The 20362-nt window shown below is 50.6% G+C and overlaps 5 protein-coding genes across 5 annotated transcripts; 1 reads left to right on the top strand and 4 right to left on the bottom strand.

Annotated features, from left to right (window-relative positions):
• Positions 1 to 696: 696 nt before the first annotated feature.
• On the top strand, positions 697 to 2112 carry Aud_001339 (annexin; the record flags this gene model as incomplete). Its single annotated transcript, XM_043286839.1, has 2 exons — positions 697 to 727; positions 803 to 2112. 2 exons carry the CDS (start codon positions 697 to 699, stop codon positions 2110 to 2112), a joined length of 1341 nt encoding a protein of 446 aa, XP_043142774.1.
• Positions 2113 to 2512: 400 nt separating this feature from the next.
• On the bottom strand, positions 2513 to 5439 carry Aud_001338 (SH3 domain protein; the record flags this gene model as incomplete). The annotated part of the gene is made up of 2 exons (XM_043286838.1): positions 2513 to 5229; positions 5343 to 5439. The coding sequence occupies 2 exons, from the start codon at positions 5437 to 5439 to the stop codon at positions 2513 to 2515; spliced, it is 2814 nt and encodes a 937-aa protein (XP_043142773.1).
• A 461-nt stretch (positions 5440 to 5900) lies between these two features.
• Positions 5901 to 7420, bottom strand: Aud_001337 (putative mitochondrial carrier protein; the record flags this gene model as incomplete). Its single annotated transcript, XM_043286837.1, has 2 exons — positions 5901 to 7298; positions 7385 to 7420. 2 exons carry the CDS (start codon positions 7418 to 7420, stop codon positions 5901 to 5903), a joined length of 1434 nt encoding a protein of 477 aa, XP_043142772.1.
• Positions 7421 to 8208: 788 nt separating this feature from the next.
• On the bottom strand, positions 8209 to 8759 carry Aud_001336 (histone H4; the record flags this gene model as incomplete). Its single annotated transcript, XM_043286836.1, has 2 exons — positions 8209 to 8510; positions 8750 to 8759. 2 exons carry the CDS (start codon positions 8757 to 8759, stop codon positions 8209 to 8211), a joined length of 312 nt encoding a protein of 103 aa, XP_043142771.1.
• A 1705-nt stretch (positions 8760 to 10464) lies between these two features.
• Positions 10465 to 12588, bottom strand: Aud_001335 (protein phosphatase regulator GAC1; the record flags this gene model as incomplete). The annotated part of the gene is made up of 1 exon (XM_043286835.1): positions 10465 to 12588. One exon carries the CDS (start codon positions 12586 to 12588, stop codon positions 10465 to 10467), a length of 2124 nt encoding a protein of 707 aa, XP_043142770.1.
• Between the last annotated feature and the right edge of the window lie 7774 nt (positions 12589 to 20362).

Raw genomic sequence — 20362 nt, 5'->3', positions numbered from 1 at the left:
CTCTTGGAAGCCTTCAATGATGTATTATGCAAAAAATGAGGCAGTAAAACCACGGATTATCCTCTGGCTGTAGCTAGTCCGCCAACGGTCAGTGCTAACGCCATTGATTGCCGGCGCATCCTCCTTCTTCCCCCATGTTCTTCCCGGTGGACTTTTGGTTTCCACCCACTATGCCTGCGCAAACGAACGGCTTCGAAAGTATGATTTGTCGACGATACAAGGCGGACTGTAAGATCGCTCTGGTGCAGAGCCAAGTAGCGGCAGTCAATGGCTGGAAGGAACACTTCCATCCTCGTCTGATGTATCGGGGGATTGCTGAGTTGATCATCGGCCAAACAGAATGACTGCGTGTTCATGTGATTAAATAATCTATTGCCCCTCTAATCGAACAGTCAAGGAAATCTACAACCTTAAGATGTACAGATTCAGCCCAAAGTGGCCGGTTGGTGGAATGGCCCACCTAACTACGGGGCTCAGCCTTGCCTGCGCCACATTACCGTCTTGGTGCCATGGTTCTCAGGCAATTTCTGAAGGCACAGCCGACATATGACGATGTATCCCGTAGAGAGGTACCTAATTTTCGTCAATATAAGCTGACCATCGTCCCTCATTCTCTTTACTTCTGGTTTCTTTCTTTCCTTTGTCAAATCATCAGAATTCACAACATACAGTCCACAGAATCAAAGAAATCCGACTATGTCATACAACCAATACCCCCCACCAAATCGTATGCCCCCGCATCCTACCACCACAATTCTGCTGCCTATTATAGCTGGATAGACTGACTGACTTTTCTCTGCAGAACCTCCCTACCCTCCTTATGGAGCTCCTCAAGGCTTCCCACAACCGCCCTACCCCCAACAACCGGGTTACGGCGGTCCCCCTCCTCCCCAGGGCCACTATAATCGACCACCTCCGCCTGCCCCGTCGCCGGGCGGATATCCTCCGGCTCACGGACCAGGATATCCCCATTCGCCACCACCTCAGCCTCCATATGGCGCTCCTTCGCAACCTCCGTACCCTCCACAAGGCGGTCCTGGATACCCTCCGCCTGCGGGCGGGTATGCCCAACCCGGACCCTACGGCGCTCCGCCGTTAGGAGGGAGCAGCTATCCAGCACCACCCCCGCAACAGTTCCAAGGGCCCCCTGCCATGCCTTCTATGGGTTACATCCCTGGTCAAATGGCACCGGGCGATTTCCGCCGCGAAGCAGACCTCCTCCGCAAAGCGATGAAAGGGTTCGGAACCGACGAGAAGATGCTCATCCAAGTCTTGACCAAACTCGACCCCCTGCAAATGGCCGCCGTCCGGTCCACCTACACCAACCATCTCCGTCGCGACCTCTACAAGGATGTCAAGTCCGAAACCAGCAGCTACTTCCGCCAAGCCCTGCTCGCCATCATTGACGGACCGCTCCTGCACGATGTGCACTCCGCCCGCGAAGCAGTCCAAGGCCTCGGCACAAAGGAATGGCTCCTCAACGATGTCCTCCTGGGCCGCTCAAACGCCGACCTCAACGCCATCAAGTCCGCTTACGAGCACACCTTCCATCGCTCCCTCCAAAAGGACGTCGAGGCCGACCTCTCCTTCAAAACCCTTTCCCTCTTCTCCCTCGTCCTCCGCGCAGATCGCCACGAAGCCTCCTACCCGATCAACCCGCAGCTCATCGAGCAGGAAGCCCGCGCCATCCACGCCGCAACCAGCGGCCGCGTCGTCAACAACGTCGAAGAAGTCTGCGGGATCTTCGCCCGTGCGTCGGACCCCGAGCTCCGCGCCATCAGCCAGGCCTTCGCCGCTCGGTACAATTCGTCGCTGGAGAACCACATCGAGAAGGAATTCTCCGGCCACATGAAAGACGCGCTGCTGCATATGCTCCGCACCGCGCTGGACCCGGCCATACGGGACGCGGACCTGCTCGAGGACTGCATGAAGGGGATGGGCACCAAGGACGAGAAGCTGGTTGTGCGGGTCGTGCGCTTACACTGGAACAGACAGCATCTGGACCAAGTCAAACGCGCGTACCACCATCGGTACAAGAAAGATCTTATCGCCAGAGTCCGCGGAGAAACTAGCGGGGATTATCAGAGGTTAATGGTTGCGTTGCTCGAGTGATTATGGTTTTTCTCCAGTTCTTTCCGTGTCGTTGTAATGTTTATTGCTGGGTGGATTCTTGATTTTGTTGCCATGCCATGTTCTCTTACTTCTTTGCTGTGATACCACGATGTTATGTCTTACGGCTTGATGTCTTTTGGCGGTTACAGGCCCGCCATGGCTGAGATATGATATGACCGAGCAACCGGATCGTTGCTCAACGTTCTTACGAGATAGAGATAGTTTAGCTGGAGAGAAAACCATGAACACAACTCTGTGAAATGCAACAGCTTGCATAAATTTCCATGTTTTCGTTGCATTATGTTCACAAAACACATCACACATCAATCATAAGTCATGTCCCATGCGGATACTCGAGTAAGCAGATCATATACGCCATTTCCATGACAAACGTACGAAACTAAACGATCTCCCCAACGACAGTAACATGGGATCCGGGAAACAGCCCCGTCTGACCAGCATAGCAGCCCCAAAACCAATCGTCGTTGATATTCTCAACCTCCGTAATCTCCGCCCCGCGCGGAAACATCAGTTCGTCCTGGACATCATCCTCGGGATACCACGACCAAAGCGCATGGACGATGAGGCCGATTCCACCGTCGGGTGGGAAGCGGCGCAGGAACGGTGGTGAATGGGAACTGGTGGGCGTGGCTGTTTCGGAGTTAGGGCCCGAGCCCGAACCGCTGCCGCCAGTGGCACTGATGGGAAATGAGTTGCTGCGGTCATTGTGTATCGTTGTCCAGGAAGTTCGCACGCGGGAGGCTTTCTTTCTTCGCTCAGAGCCTTCCTTCCAACTCCAGTCGCCGGATCCGACTTCAGGTGATGGGACAGCGGCTGCGTGTTCGTCTTTCAGGGCGCGGCCGCCGACGAGATCGCGCACGACGACCCTCCTCTGGCCTTCGTCGTGGTCTTCGAAGCCGACAACAACCATGCGGTGGCCTTTGACACAACGGCGCCAGCCATTGTGACCGTTTTCTTTGCTGATCTTGCCTGTGGCGACGAGCTTGAGGTAGCAGTTTGCGCAGACGTCGTAGTCGCCCTCATTGCATTCGAGACAGTGAAATCTCGTAGCCGATGCTGGGATGGGGTATGTACAGATGTCACAGTTGGTTGAGAAAGAGAGGATCCTGTATATCTCGTTCCCGTTATCAGTCGAAGTAGAAGAACTGGATGGATCGTTAGGTCCATCAGTCGAGTCACTGCTGGTCGGTACTGGTACGCTCGAGCGATCTCCAGGCGCAAGTCGACAGATAGGTAGAAGCGCGTGCGTGCAGCATCGTCCTTGGTTAACACATTTATTGCAGAAGCCCCAGTCCCCCTGGTTGCATTCGTTGCATTTCCAGTAGCATTTGTTCGCCACAGCGTGGCAGATGTCACAGAAGAATCCCGTTTGCAACCTCTGGGCTGGGTCGTCGCTAGTCATCTCCGTTCCCCCGCTAGTCGTGCGATGGACATTCTCAGAGGGCCGTGAATATCTGAAAAATTGCAAGACATGCGCTATCTCGCGCGACGGCATAGCCCGACCGGTCGAGGAGGCAAGCATTCGGTCGAAATTTGCTTCTGCAGACGGACCAAAACCCGCCCATTGCAAACAGCCGCGACCAAGGCGATAGCACCGCAAGCATAAATTGAACTTTCCATCTTTGCATTGTAGACATTTTCTGTGGAGGTCATACTGGATATTCTGCTTGCCACACCGGTCGCAAGAGATGGAAGGTTCGGTGAAAGTCGGTAAAGGACGTTGAGAGGCTTGGGATCGAGAAGACGAAGGTCGAGAGCGTTGGTTGGCAGGACTGCTTACGGCTGGTGCTAGAGAACTACAAACTGATGAACCGGCCGTAGTCTGTTCTAAGCGGGAAGAAAAAGAATTATTCGGTGTGCTCGGTGAAGTTACTGAGGCAGGCGAGATATTCAGTGGTCTGCCCGAGACGTGTTGCCGGTGATCGCGATTCCTGGCTTCAGGGGTGAATACGGTCGGGACGTTCTGCTCCGAAGCTGTTGCCCGTCGAGGCCTCGGAGCAGCCGACAATTCGGCCGCGCGAGCTCGGGAGGACTGAGAAGGACGAGGACGATCCGAAGCTATATCACTAGACGACCTCGCAGCAGGTCGCAAAGTGACTTCCGATGTGGACGCCGCATTGGCAGGAGCCGGCGACGTCCTCCTCCTCCGAGTCCCCTGATCCGAAAGACGCCGCTGATGATTAGAAGCGTCCGAGCGCGAGACAAGCGGTTCCAGCAGATACGGTCTTGACACGGGTGGATTCCTCGAGGATGTCTGAGGAGCGGACACCGTCGGTGGTCTCTGCACGGATTGCGACCTCGCACGCGGTCGCGGCGACGTCTGTAGTGCCTCATTCGCCTCTTGTCTCTGGTGTGTGCGCGGCCGTCGCATGTGTCGTCGACGATAAGCATCGGCGATTCGCTCAGTTAACTCCTCTTCCTGCGCGGGCCCAAGATTGTCCAGGTCGATATCATTCAGCAGTCCGTCTTCGACGATCTGTCGCAGGATCTCCTCTTCCATTGTTTCGGTATCGGACAAGCTAAGCAGCGATCGCAGACTGGACTGGTGCTCAATCCGCCTCGTTCTCTGCGAGTTATCCTCTGTACGGGCCGCAGGCTGTCGGCGAAGTGCACGCTCCTCCTCTTCACGCCGTCGCCTTGAGCGACCATCCGCTCTCCGTCCATCGGCATCAACGCTCTCGGCTCGTATGCTTCTTGAAGATTGTCCTGTCCCCGTTCTGCTCTCTCGCAAACTCAATTCACGAACCTCCTCCAGCAACCGTCGATCTTCGTCATCCAACACGGTACCATCTTGTCCCGGAGACGGAATCGCAGGAAATACCGACTCGCCATGCTTGTATTTCTGAGCAATCTCCTCCTTTTCCTCGGCTGACTTGACGCGCTCAGGATTGGCTGCTAGAACCATGTCCAACAGCGTAGTAACGGTGGCATTGGGTCGTGTCTCGCGCACTACGGCCCGACATGCTGGGCAGGTAAATTGCGGGGTGGATGACGACGGCCGACGGCGGGATGCTTGAGCAGCAAACCATTCTTTCAAACAGGAACCGCAGAAGGTGTGTAGGCAGTTAAGGAGGGTGAGAGGTTGGTAGAGCAGTTCTGTACAGATCTATGGTGATCGTTCCGGGATCAGTCAGTGAGAGGTCACATAAGTAATTTTTGAGATCGCCCATATTTATCTATCAAGTGCTATATGATTATCCACCGCCGACGGAGGCCGACGATCGAAGGAAGGGGGTTGACATTGTGGTCCTCGTGGATATCCCACTCGTCGATAAGATCCGATCGGAATGACGCAAGAAGCAGCATGATTATGCAGAGTACATACCGAGCAAGTGAGTTCTTTCTCGAGGTCCAGCAAACCAGGACCCCCGCGAGACTCGTTTGACATGAGATAAGGAAGGAGAACACCCCAAATCTGTCCTGCAATATTTGGAGAGATCGGTTGCGGATTGATAGATTATTGATGAGGGGAAAGTAAACAGTCGGGCTGGATGCGATGGTGCGTCCCGTGGATCTCGGCGAGTGAAGGCCCCACTGCATGGAAGAGATCTTGGATACTCCCTAGTGTACGCTATTCTTAGAACTCATACAAAAGAATTCATTCTTGAAACCATGTCTTGCTCTCAATTGTCAATAGATTTGTATGCTAAGTTGAAATTACTTAGGCGATGAATTCAGATCATGCTACGCTCATCATCCATGAATGAATATCCAACTCCACTTTCATACACCGCAAACTAAGAAAATTGACAAACAAGACAACAGGCTCACTCTTGTCCATGCTTTGCTTTCTCCCAGAACCAACGATACATGCCCTTCCATTCTGTCGTCTCATCCTCCACGTAATCTCTCACCAACTCAGACCACGGCCCATCAGAGCCAACGCGGTATCCAGTCGAGGCATCCACACCGGAAGACCCAGCATTCGAGGCTGTATCCACAGAGACATGACCCGGATGATGATCAAGTATCTCCTCGGCACCTTCCTTAGCTTTCTCAGCCAGATCCCGCGCGCCCTCTCGGGCGGCTTCAGCGAATTCCTCGGCCTGTTCGCGCGCGCGTTGGATCAGCTCTTCAGGCGTAGGATATCTCCTCAAGACAATAAGAAGAAGATAGTAGCTCTGCACGATAAGCGAATAGACTGCATCCTTTGCTAGCATGGTGAAGCCATGCGAGAAGAAACCCTTGAGGACTTCCCCGGGGAGGCCCGCATACAGCGCGGATACACCGTCGTTGCGTGCAATGGCCAGCACATCCGTAATGATCTGAGGCGCGAAGGAAATCCCGTTCTCGGAAACGCTCGTACTACTCGATTTCTCCCTATTTCCCGAGCTATCGACCTGCGCTCTTGTCTTGGCCATGGAAAACGGGTACGTGATCGACGATGCAGCGGACTTGCTGATGGCAGCTAAAAGGAACGTCGTCGCTGGCGACGGTCTTCCCCGCTTATTCCGCGACAACAGGGCATACTTCAAGACTTCATTCAGGAAGAAAGTGATCGACGGATTCAGCGTGAGAATGAGCGACGCCGAATACCCAGACCAGAACCCCCTCAGCCCCTTCTCAGACTTGATCCGGGCAGCTATATCCTTCGTCGAGAGAGCTTTTCTGCCGGATGCCGCTTGCTTCCTCGCCACGATATTAGCAAGTGGTGTGGTAAAGAGCTTCGCAAACGCGCCGGCCAGCACACCAATCGCCAACTCATCCAGAATCGGAAGAACAACATGCTTCGACCGCCGCCCATCGCCATACCGAGCCCTGATCCTCCGCTGCCTGAAAAAACCATACGCAAGGAAAAAGAGAAACGAGTCCGCAACTGTCTTGGCCGTATCCTGCGCAAGTCCTGTGTAGAAACTCCCCAAGCCCTCTTTGGCGTAAATTTTGCGTGCTGCGTCAAGCACATCAGTGTACTCCTCCTCTTCTTCTTCCTCTTCCCCGTCCTCGGAATCCGCCTTGTTCTTTTTCTTCGTCCTCCGCTGCGCCTGCGTCTGCAGTCGAGTCACAATCAGACTGAGTGGGTACGTGACAACGTTGGATATAGCCGCTCCCACAGCCCCAGCGACTGCATTGCCCACGGCAGGCAAAGCGGGACCACGCAGCGCAGCTCTCTTCCAGTCCTTCTCCGGCGGCGGATCATCATATCTATGGTACAGTTGATACGAGTCCTGCCCAGTGCCACCCTAGTCAGTAACCCTCTCGAGCTGTCAAAAGAGCTGAGTTCCGGGTCTCATAGAACATCAACCAGACGTACCAGTTCAGACTCGTAGGTAACTTTATACTCTGACATTTTTAGTGGTTAAAAAACAAAGAGGCTATTAATCGAAGATGAAAGGACAGAATCGGTGGCAAGTCAATTGATAGCTCGTCAGAAATATCGACCAGCTGTGATAGCAACTATGGCCTCCTGGGTATGATGTACTGTGTAGAGCAGGCCCGATTGACGACGTCAGGTCCTGCAGTGTCCATCAACGAAGCACGAGATGGACCTCTCCGATTTATGCAGCCACACAAAGTCGGAGCCGTCATACCCTGATTACTCTTGCGAAAAACCGAGGTCCAGCAGCAATGTGGAGGAAGCGCAGGGCGGATAACGTCATGCGCACGTGTTGGTCCGTGCACGATACAGCGGTCGCAGATTACACCATGTGATCTGTCTGGAATCCTTTCGATGGCATACTACACTACGACTTACTATGTCTTACAGAATCAGGTCAATTCATCCCCAGTAAAATTGATTGTATTCTCTAGCTCCAGAGAGCAAGGAATCCGCAATTGACTGCAGTTAGAAGGAGACCCAAACCAGCCGATCATCCAAGCCCATATGATAAAACCAGCAGAAGATTGTCAAGATCAAACTAGCCCATTCCAAACCCCATTGAAACCCCATAATAAACCTCAAAGATCCAGAAAAACATCACAGCATAAACGCATTAAGGTCAATATACAAGTCTCCGGGCTTTCCCCCGTCAACCAGTCACCCAAGCACTCAACCAGACACAGCATGCGGTCCGAGAAGCCAGATGAGTCGGAGCCGGGACTCGGGACTCGATGTGACGAATAGCAAAGTGTAAACGTTTAGCCACCGAAACCGTAGAGGGTACGGCCCTGGCGCTTGAGGGCATAGACGACATCGAGCGAGGTGACGGTCTTGCGCTTGGCGTGTTCCGTGTAGGTGACGGCATCACGGATGACCGACTCGAGGAAGGACTTGAGGACACCACGGGTCTCCTCGTAGATCATGGCGGAGATACGCTTGACACCACCACGACGGGCGAGACGGCGGATAGCAGGTTTGGTAATACCCTGGATGTTGTCACGCAAGATCTTACGGTGACGCTTGGCGCCACCCTTGCCGAGACCCTTGCCTCCTTTGCCGCCTGTAGGACATGATTGTTAGTCACTGTGGTCTTGATAAATAGAGATAGCGAATGGCCGTCAATATGGAGGTGCGCTAGAGATAGGGTAGGACTGCACAGATGACGTGTTGACCTGAGGCAGTAACATGATGTCACGTGAATTCAACCGCGTGTCATCATTACCCATCTCAACCGGAAGCCATCAACAACCAAGGATGATAAGTAACCACGGCGAAAAATATATCAAGTATAATACTTACGTCCAGTCATATTGTGAAATAAAATTCAAAGATGAGATGATAAGAAAATAGATGAAAAGTTGATGAAAACGACCCGTGGAGTTGATGAGAGTATGTGGCGCGTCGCTGGCTGGATTGAGTAGTAAGTAAAAAGGAAGAAAAAAAGGGCGAGTTAAGAAGCAGGGGCGAAGGAGGCGTATTCTTAAATAGGTCGTCGGGGCGGTCAGCAAGCGACAGCGTGATTTTTCGTGGTCTCAGTGAATGACTAAGACCAGGGGTTGATCTAGAAGGGTCAAAAAGCAATGAGACGAGATGATTGGCGGGTGGCGGATGGGAAAAAGGACGTTATGAACGGCTGCTTTCAAGTCCATGTTTCTGCCGTTGGTTTTTGGCCCATTTTTGCCGCTGTGAACCAGCAACGTGGGCGCATCAGGCGGGTAGTGTCACGTGATGGCTTGGCGGCATACCTTATCACCAACGTCAAGTTTCTCGCAAAGGTACCGATCGACACGGGAAGTTGTACGCTGCGGAAAAAGTATGAATATGCGTAGTCAATGCTCATTATAGATTCTGTCTGTTGCCTGAATCAAGTCATCTCTCGCGATTGCCCCCTCATAGTCCAATTGAGAGTTAGACCCAACAATCACTCCAGGATCGAGCCTGTCTGGAGTTGTACTTTCCGACACCCCACTTCTAAACCTGCAGTCACTCCTAATCATGTCGAGGGCCATCGTTCTTCATACCTCTCGCCCAAGCAACGAGGTCGAAAAATACATTCGATTTAAGAATATCAAAATAACTGTCAGACAGCGACCTTGAAGAGAGTCAACAGACTTTTCGACAAGGGACATCGTCAGCGAAGTTACAAATGATAGAACATACCAACAGCAGCTAGACACGCTCGATTTTGCGTCAACTACAAGGCTACAAGACTAAAGGCTTGAATCAGACGTAATAACCGTGTGTTGAATGTATTGAGAATTGTCGTTGCCTCCACATATCATACCAGAACTACCCACACGTGGCAGACGATACAAGAAAGAAAGGCATTGTTACCCGCCCAGAGAACGATAGCAAAAGCGGCAAAAGATAGCACAAGACTCCAAACTCCATGCAGACACTCAACTAAAGTTGAGCAATGTTCAAGAACAACAGCGTAAACTGTGTGGAAAACTTTTCCTGATCGCAAATGCTTCATCTCATAGAATGCTGTCAAGCAGACTACCAGACTACTATGCAGGAACAAACGCAGAGAAGAAAATTCGTATCATCGTACTCATGAAGCAAATGAAGACCGATATCAAAAAGACCACACTGAGCACAATATTGCATGGACATGACTTGCTTTCCACCATAATCATTGCTTCGTGGAAAAGAGGAGAATAAGCAAGTACAAGGCTCTTCCCCGCGGTTTATGATACATCGCAAAGGGAAAGGCCTCAATACTTGATATGAGCACCAGAGTAAAAGAAAGTAGAAAAGGAGTATTAAAACCAGACTAACAAGCCATAGCTGGTATACGCGACGGCGACAATAGGTCACTGCTAATTCAGCAAACAGCTGATGGGGTAGAGAAATGATGGGTTGAGGAAGGGTCGACGAACGTATCCCTCGAATAAATCGTGTCAAACGTGGGTATCAAAGTATTGTGCGACCTTCAACCATAGTGTGAGAAGAGGTACACTGACGGTGAAGATGGACCCAAATTGTTTATCGGTAGTCATGGAAGAGCAAACTCACCCTCTGATGACTGCCGGGGTCTGAGTCTCGTTCAAGAAGCTGCTCTGCATGTGAGGGTGATGAGCATAGTCGAAACGGGTTGGCGATGAAGCTGCACGGGGGCTTGAGCTGACGGGGCTAGTAGACGACGAGCGGCTATTCCCATAGTCGATGCCCAAGATCTCAGTCGCACGCGGTGAGAGAGGAGGCGACAAGGATTGTGTGGGGGAGGTGCTGGATGTGCTCGAAGAATCAGGATGCGAACGCCCGTTGTTAAGCGAGTCGTTGGTGCCACTAGAGCCCTTCGAGGATCCATAGAAACAGAACTTGTCGACGAGTTCTTTGTAAACGGATGAATCATGGTGGGGTTTGCTGGACAAGAGAGACGAGGGTTTGACGTGTTCCGACTGTGCAACTTGCGAGCTGAGCGAGCTGACTGCAGACGCCTTCTTGATACGTAGACCTTCCGTCAGGGCAGGGTCGCCGTTCCCAGGGTCAGACTTGGTAGTGTCGGACTTTGCTCGAGCGGTCAGAGTCGTGCGATCATGAGTTGGCTTGGTCCGCATGACGGCGGACAAAGAGGCCCCAAAATCATAGCGATTGCCGAATGCTTGTCGCGCTTGCTTCTCGCGGGCAGCAGACAATCTGTGAACCTCCTTCAAGAGATCCTCGGATGAAGATTCCTCTTTCAATGTCTTCTTGGGACGACCAAAGGATAAATAATCGTCTATATCCTCATCAAAATCATCGAGCGAGGAAGGCATCGAAGAAGGACGGCTATTGACGCCGGCAAAGCTCTTGCTGCGAGGAAGAGCTGGGCGCGAGCCTGCGGCGGACGGGCTCCGCGGCTCAGGTCGTGGTCGAGGGATACGAACGAAGTTGACTTGGTAATTCATAGAGTTGTTGTTGTCCCAGAATTCCTGCCCAGCCACGCTATAGCGGACGCAGACAAACATGGTTTTCTGTTCCAAGTTTGCATGGTCAGTGAGCTTGATGCTGAAGGTAAACCGGTCATAGCCATCATGAGCTTGCTTCCGACGGACATCGTCACTGTATTCCGCGGTAACTTCAGAGACTGTCTTCCAGTAGTCGAAGGTGAAGCGAGCCGCAACGTGCTTGTGAAAGGCCAGATTGGCAACTGCCACCACGCCAACCAATGTATCCTTGTCCGATGATAGAAATAGTCGTTCAAGTCGCACCTTTTGAAGAGCTCGAGACGAAAGGTCCTTGGGGAAGTTTGAAAGTCGAATCTCCCATTCGAAGGAAGGCGCCTCAAAGGGAAATTCCCCTTCGTTGTTATAGGTCTCCACAGGAGACGTGTTGGCACTGACCGCCTGTGGCTTGTCCAACTGCAAGAAATGACGAATGTGTTCGAGCTGAGAGTCAAAATGCACCGCCTTGGCATAGGTGGGGGTACCCGGCATGCTAGATGGCCGCCGCCGTGCCGACGGAGGGCGAAGAGCGGGTCTCACAAGTTCTCCTGACTTCTTTCGCACCATAGGCTGCTTCCTCTGGGGCTCATCGTCCCTCTCACTCTCTTCCGGTGAGCTTGTCAAAGCTTCTTCATTCTTCTGGGAGATAGAGCTTTCTGTTACCGACCGAGAGTGTGAGATTTTGCGAGCCTCCTTGGTGAGTGGTGGACGAGAAGACTCCCGCGGTGTCGTACTTGACGATGACTTCTCTCCTGCTGCTTCCCTTTCCGGAGAAGGCGTCCGTCGCTGCTCGATGGACCTCACGGCAGCCTCGAGTTCCTCCAGCTTCAGTGCATCCCGGTGATGATGCGTCAACTCTTCGTCACTTGAGTTCAGAGCCGACTCCGGTGGAGATATCACTGCCCCTGGAGGAATCATGGCATCGCTTATCGGAGGCGGGGATTGCCGGACACTAGCCAGAGTGTCGACAACATGGTTAGCCTTGAGAGGACGATTGTCATCAGCTGGGAAGACAAAGCCCTTGCTGGTCGACGGGCTCCTTCTGTGCCTGCGAACATAAGCGGTAGATGAGTAGGAACGTGGGAGGTGCGGACGCCCAGCTTTAGAAGCGACGGTGGGCGGTGAGCTGGGACAAGAGTGAGAGATGGGTTGAGAGTGTTCAATGTGCTGCGCAGAAGGCGACGACTTCAACGGCGCAGTGTATGGCATCCGGCCGGACTTGTGTGGCTAGACACAAGGTGCAGGCTGATTGTTGAGAGGTCTGAATGGAACAAGCTGGAGATACAGCGTGAAGAGAGCAACCTTGATCCACAGACGAAAAAATTAAAGGAAGTGTCGTTCAAAGAAACGGCCCCTGTAAATACAATCTGACTCAAGAGTTAGTCAGGAAGAATTGCCTTTGTCAAGGCTGTATAAAATCAGGACAGTGGCAATGGCCTCTATCTGATGTGCAACCTCACACCAGAGGCAAATGACGGTGTCAAGTGGGTAGGTTGTTGCCGAGATGAAATGATCTGGCTCAGTGAAGAAAAGAGAGGATCCGGACAGAAAATTGGGAGAGATTGGAGGTGAAAGGGCGTTTGCATCATCAGTAGAAGGAGCGTTGGAGTGCGGTCATGTCACTGTCCGGGACGAGAGAGGTAACGAAGGTATCACGGTACAAATCCTCGAGTGACACAAAAGAGGAATCAGGATACAATAGGATTCGAGAAAAGGATCACCGCCATTTAACGTTTTCGGAAGATAGCGAAAGAAAAGGAAAATATTGGCGAAAAATGTGTGTAGCATTGACATTGCACGATTGCGAGCTGCATGTACATACCTTGTGGACTCGACATCTAGCGGAGAGGCAAAATGGTGAACAAGAGGACGACCGGAAGTTGTAGGAAGGCAACTGGAGCAGATGGGAGGAACACAGGAACTTTAAAGTTTTACAGGGCCATGAAAAAAAAAAAAAAAAGAACGAGGCGCAAACCGATAACGGACACCCCCAATGTTGTGTGAGAATAGGAAGGACAAGAATTAAGGTAGAGAGATGGCAAAGATAGATAGCGTAATGGAGGGGGAGGAAGGTATATGAGAGGCGAAGAAAGAATGAGTGATAATTGACGAAGAGGGAGCCGCAGTAATAATAAAAAGTGTAGGCGCAATAAACAGGAATGGCAGCAATTGATAAGAAGAGCAGATCCTCAGTCTAGTAAGGTTAGATGTTGACTACCACCTATGGTCCAGAAGAAAAAAGAACCCAGAAAATCCGGTATCTAAAACATCAGCCTCTTGCGAATCAAAGGACTAATCACCGTAGGAATAGAAGTGGAGGCAAAATTGATTAAGGGGAGATGTCCTAAGCGTTCAGACTACAGTATGGAGTAGTAGCATTGCATCTTTAGTTTGCTTTCTGATCTGCTTTGACTTCATTTTTTTATTCATCTTTTATCATTGTACGATGATAAAGAGAGGGGGGGAAATTCTATCCGCCATGACCGTTGAATAAGGCGAGGAAGTCGGCCAAGCATGTACCTAGAGGTACTACTGCACATTCATAGTTGCCGCAGCGCCCGGAAAAGAACGACAGATGAGGTGATGATGGGAAGATGGTGTATTATTGGTAATTACAGGCGAACTTTAAAGAACGATCGAACGGTCTGGGACAGTGGGACGATCCCAGAAGGCCCAGTCAATGCGTTCCGTTTAGATAGGTGGAGCCATAGCTATCTGTCGGGGAGCCTTGGACTCCGGTTGTCGAAGAGGGTAAGTTGCTGTGTATGACTGTATGACTTATGACTTTTCCCTTATCTATCCCGGTCGCTCTGACATCCGGTGGTTTGGCAATTACACCAAAACCATGGACATCCACCAAAAAAGAAAGATGTCTGATAAGTTAATTTCTTCATTAATAATCATGCGGTAATGCTGTTTGTTAATGAAAGGTAGTCTCATGCATATTTAATACCTGGTTACATAGGTAAATCTCCTTTCCTCTCGAGTGTAGTCTGAGTATGTTTATTAGGTACGTATCTATATGTGGCTTAGTGGAGGACAGGTGATCGTCAAGCCTGCATGTTCGGAGTATTGTGGACCACTTTGTAGATGTACATCCCATTGCATACATACGTATGTATCGACGTATGTCTACGCTACTGGAATGCCAGAAATCAAGGAACAAGCGTCCTCCTTGGGCGACTGACTGGATTGACTATCCATCATCGCATCTGCGCATCTCGATCTCAAGAATCTCCGATCTGGGGTCAATTTATTACTGCAATGTGTTTTTGCCCTTCTCTTCTTATGATTCCTGGTAGAGGAGGGGGTGATAAGAGAAGCACTGAACCAGAAAAACGTCAATTTTGAAACTCAACGTTCAGGAGACCCCCGACCCCCGACCCCCGGCCCAGGCGCAGATGTCCCAAGTAGGTGATACCTCCTTTGGAGTATGTACTTGGAAGATACACTCTGGAGTACGGTATAAGATGATGAGATGATGTACTCTGCTGTCAACGAGTAGTAGTATCTATCGAGTAGTACGGAGTTGTCCACCCCACTCGCCATAGGAGCAAGAAATGTGGTAGAACGCTAGCAAGTAGCCCCGAATTAGCGCCAGCCTCCCGTTCGCCACCACCAACCAGAAACAGCAGAAGCTCCTTCCACCGTGGTCTCGGCAGGTCTAGATACTCCGTGCATCAAAAATGTTGGGAGTGGGAGAAAGAAGTGTCACGTCCTTGATACACGTTCTTCGATAATTAAAAGTTGAGGTCTACTATACAGAGTAGATTTTGATCATATCAACTGCAAACGAGACACCAAAGTACGGTATTATTGACGATTTTAGCCCCCTAGAATAGCTTTTCTAGCGGGGAGTGCACGTTCCAACTTCGATTATCTGTATCACCAACGGCCAGAATCAAAAATATATTGGTACCACTGTCTCGACAAACACGAAGTATTTTCCCATCCCACTTCAGCTTCAGTTCCACCAGGGGCACAATCCTTTTGTAGAAGACTTGTCCATTTACTAGATTGAGAACTCTGATGAGAATCCTGATAGCGGACGATCTTGAAACAAAACCTGTTTTTCCGTTTTTCTATTCGATCAATACGAAACAGCATCGTATCTCTTCCGAACTGCCCGGACTGTGGGGGTTGCTTTACGGGATGGATATGCCAGGAGTCCGAGCCGAGACTGCTCTGGTACGATGGTAACGAGGACACTTCATTGCGCAACGTTTAGAGCACACGACGAAGACTTGTGTTATTATTACAGACTACTCTGTACACTACAAGGAGTGCTAATTTCAAAGATCGTAAATGGCAACAATATTAATGACGGCAATATAATGACCCTAATTAATAATGAGTGGAAATATAGTGAAGATGGCGTCGAGAGGTGTAGAACTAGCGTGGAGGGGAAAAATGCCAACCAGATTTTCCTTGGAAATTGTCCTCGTCTGACGTCAGGATCCTTGTCCAAACTTCCAAGACTTCCTTGTTCCAACCACTTATTGACAGGAGTGTTCTAAAAAGGTCGTACCTTGGCAGTTTTGACTTTCCCTAGCTGGGGTGGAACGTTGAATCATTGGACGTTTCCTTTACATGTACACCAGTCTGCACGGACATTGTGGCTGCAGCTCTTCCTTGGCTATTGGGCCAGGCCATTGACAGGGTTCTGGGTTTCTCTCGCTTGCGAAGCTTGGAAACTCCAATCACCTCATCCATCGATTTTGGTTACAGCTTTTACCTAGTTGGAAGGTCTATCTGAATACTAATAAGTATACAGTATAATACCAACACGAAAGGTGTTGATCAAATTTCTATCTACTAAAGATAATTTGCTAGTTAATCGTAGAATATTTAAGGACGAGAAGTACCTCTCTATTTGGGAGCATTTTTGGATGTATCCGATCCTTCAATCTGCAACTGCTTTGTAGTGCTCAGCAATATCATCGTCGACTGTCGGAATGAACCACCATCTCCTGCTGCTATGGCGTGCCCTATAAGCTTTGAGTTCACTACTCTGTAGGTGAGCACGGAATACTAACTTCGAAAATTCTTCATATTTCATACATGTCTCATCGGGCGCCTCTGGTGATCATGGGTATTAATTTAATTTCTGTATCTATATTTAATAATGCTTCGTGCTGGGAGATCAGCGCACTGCTCGTTGGCGCTTGTCTCACTTACAATCGCAACTCTTCACTTCTTATCAGTAGAGAATATCTGTAAGGTAGTATATACAGGCTTCGCTTGCATGCTTAGCGCAGCAGAGTTTTATTCGCCACACTGGCACGCTTTCCCAACAACTTCGCCTATCACTTCAAAACTAATCTCATATATCAACAGCAAAGCTTTAGTCAAACCTTTTGATACTAGGTACTACTCAATATCAATCGGAAGATCTTACCTTCCTTGAAAAAGATCATTATGTTGAGCTGCTGTGGTCTTGGCTGTGGATTTCCGCGGTCAGTCCTCTCAGCAAGGACCTCTTCCCTGCCGCTACTCTTCTGCAGGCAAAAAACTCTTGCCCTCCCTCGCGTTATTGAACTCTGAGAGAGAGTAAGTTAACTGATAGTCTGATAGGCCTTTGTAGTATCAATCAGACCCATGGTTCCCATAGTACAACTCAAAATGTTTGTAACTGTCCGCTCATGCTGTTGGCGCAAGGAGAAAATTCGGAGCCCACATCAAACTGCACGTTCTCATTCCTCGATCACACATTGATCGACTCCTTGACTCCGGACTCCAAACCTCCAGACTCCAGACATGGCGGATACCTTTTACCGTGCGAATAAGCTAGGAGTCTAGATGCGGTAGTATTTGGCCCTCCCAAGAAGACCACGGACACTGGTTGTATGAGACCCCTGTTAGACCATGGGAGGTACCTCCTCATCGTGGAAAGGTTCGGCTCAGCCATGTTGAAGCACACTGATTGGTTCCCTGGACATTATTCAGTCGCATTATTACATTGAGGTCTGTTATCCGTTGTTGGACGCCCGAGCGGGTACTCGGCGTGACGCCGTCCGATGGTTGTGTTAAACCCTCTATGCTCCACTCCACCTCTTTTCTTCAGTGGACCTCCTTCTAGATCGCCCAGGTATCTACGGAGTAGACTACACTGATACCCTCTTGACACTACAACTACGTTCGGGCCGTCCGTGCTTCTCCTCGAATTCCCCTCTTGATCCTGACTAATAATCGATTGACATCCCATCGTAAGCTCTGGATCTGTCTTCCGAGCTCTGATACTTTCGCTTCGCACAGCACGGACACTGCGCAAAGCTCATGTCTCCAGGTTTCTCTTTGACTTTGCAGCTATGCTAAGGATGGACGCTTTGGTGGAGGCGGTATGCTTTTGCTCTGCAATCTGCATGTCTGGGTTCCCTTGAAGGCAGTGCAACTCACGCGCTCTTCTCCATCACTCTATGGATTATCCATATGCGGCGTGCAAGGGCTCAAATCTGCAATCGGTCAGACTTTTTGTCTTTGGACCTTATCTGAGTTTTTCCCCCTCCCCTCTCGGCGCACCAAACTGGATGTGCTTACGCCGAGCTCGCCTTCTCCAGAAGCTCAAACTCAATGACTGCGGTGCGCTGCTAAAGTCTGTGCTTTCACTCGACGGAGAATCACCCCGATCTTGTCCCCGGTCAGCACTTTGTGGAGTCTAGGGGGGAAAATATGTCAATAACTTGATGCTAGCTTTCCGAAATCGGTGGATTCTGTGCCGCTTCTTTGATAGGCCTAGAAGGTTGGGAGCTCCACCAGCTGTTTACCGCAAAGGAGGGGCTTCTATCGCGGCCAGTCCCGCCCAAATGTCTTTGTAGCAACTATGAGGCTACCAGCGAGTCAGCAAGTACAGATATTGGAGACTGATGCGCATGCTCTCGAGGCGTCAATTGAGTGACCCCATGGGGAAATGTTTGTTCTCGGGCATAACCATTTGCATACGGCTTCACAATGATAAGACAATTTCTATGCGCTCTAGGAATCTTGTTGTTCATCAACATGCCAGCAGTATTCAAGCTTCAAGCTAAAGTAAAAGGTTGCGAAACACGGGTACGCAGTATATCCGAGGAGATACTCTTTGTCAAATCAGTTTGATCTCCAATCTTTGACCTTCCTAGACAGCGACGCTCAGTTACAGTATGCTCCAATCGTTGTCTCTACTGAACAGCCAAGCTTGCGCCTTCGCCTCGTCTACATGGTTTGCGCGATGCGCGAGCATGACAGTTGAGCTTCGTGATGGTGAAGAAGACCCCAGCGACATGGGAGAATGTATGCATAGATCTGCATCAGCGGGTACGAATTGATATTGCTCCCTGCCTCCTGACATTGACGACAACTAGGTGCTAACACGAGGGAAGGAGAAAATGTATACAAACCTACCTGCAGCACGGATGCTGTACCTGGAGAACAGCCACAAGCCACACCGGTCTAAAAAAAATTACATAGATACCCTTAGCTACAACCCTTTCCTCCTCCCAACAGAAGCCTGCACAATCAGAGGATATAATTATGGTCAGCTATCAGCGACGCCCCACTTACAGCAGCATCGATGGACGGCCAGAACAGACCGTGCTGCGGGTGAGCCAGTAGTGGGGAGCTTACATGCTGCTCTAGTGCACTGCAGCGGTTGCAGTAGACTGAGGCCAAAGCACACTCGAGCTTAGTGGATGCTCATTTTAGAGGCAGTAATGTTCTATGCTGATAGGATTGGTATTCTGATTATAGGCAGTTGAGTGGTAGCCATGACCAAACTATTTTAATTTTGCATGCAGGCTGAAACCGACTAACTACTAAGGTACTGTCCAGTTACTCTCTTTCCCTTGCCCAAGTCTGTTTCGATTCTGCATACGACGAATAATAGTGCAGCAACGATGCACAGACATCTGTTTTGGAGGCTGGATTCCTTACCAATATCCAGACAGCTATACAGCTATACAGCTATCAGTTATCTTCGGATATCCGTGCGACCTACCCTGGAATGTGCTACGGATCAGTCGGGATCACCATATATGTACATCATTGCATGGATGAGAAATGCATCCAGCCAGTGAAACCGCATCCTCGTCTCATCCCCCACGATATCGTCTATTGCAATGGCTGCGACACCAATAACCTCGCTTCCCAGGTCTCTCTTCATCTCTTCATCCCTACCTGTCTATCCATGCAGCATGAAATATAGCTGTACAGGGCACATGACCCCTGACAAACATCAGACATGCGTCCATGATCCACCTGTCTCTACAGCTTCTGCATTGTCTCCTCATCCTCTTTGTGTTTCACTCGACCCCGCGACGCCTCCACCCTGGCCTTCCTCAACGCCATCACTCTCCTATTAGTCCGGATCCCCCACGCTCCGATATGACAGCCCTGGCTGTCTGTCCAACTGGACCGGGCATGTCTAGTACAAAACAAATCTCGAAGACCACGATCCTTACAGGCTGTCAATGTACAATCAAGGGGCCATCGCTGTTTTGCACAGATCCGAGCGCGCAGAAACCCCGGGAGGGGCTTGTCCTTCCCCTCTCTCCCAGCGACGCCAGCGTAGGTTCCCAATGACCATCTGCTGCGTTCTCTGGGCACCAATAGACGGCAGCTCGGAGTTCCCACGGACGAGAAGGTTTGGATCTGGCTCATCTCTTACCCGTCAACAATCCAGATATACATTCACGGACGCGTTTGTATCACTCTCCTCCGCTCGGCAGGTACATCGACAGTCCGCTATACTTCCATCTCTGGACCAATATGACTGTCACGATATTGTCCCAGTCTCATCAATAGCATGTCTATGGCACAATGATATGCATAGAAAGTATGCAAGGCAGCCGAGTCTGCAATATCCAGCCACGATAATCCGCCAGGTGCAATGACCGAGTGCGGGGTGCAGCAGTGCGTAAGTTCCCTGTCCTCTGCCAACTCAGCATCGCCCATGATCACGATCACGGTGACCGCCACGGCAGTCCCAAACGCAAGCGCACGGCCCTTTCAT

This window comes from Aspergillus udagawae (assembly GCF_001078395.1).
Source record: "Aspergillus udagawae IFM 46973 DNA, scaffold_1, whole genome shotgun sequence".
NCBI classification, from domain to species: domain Eukaryota; kingdom Fungi; phylum Ascomycota; class Eurotiomycetes; order Eurotiales; family Aspergillaceae; genus Aspergillus; species Aspergillus udagawae.
The sequence above is the reverse complement of the archived record's forward strand: the minus strand, read 5'-3'. Positions and strand labels throughout refer to the sequence as shown.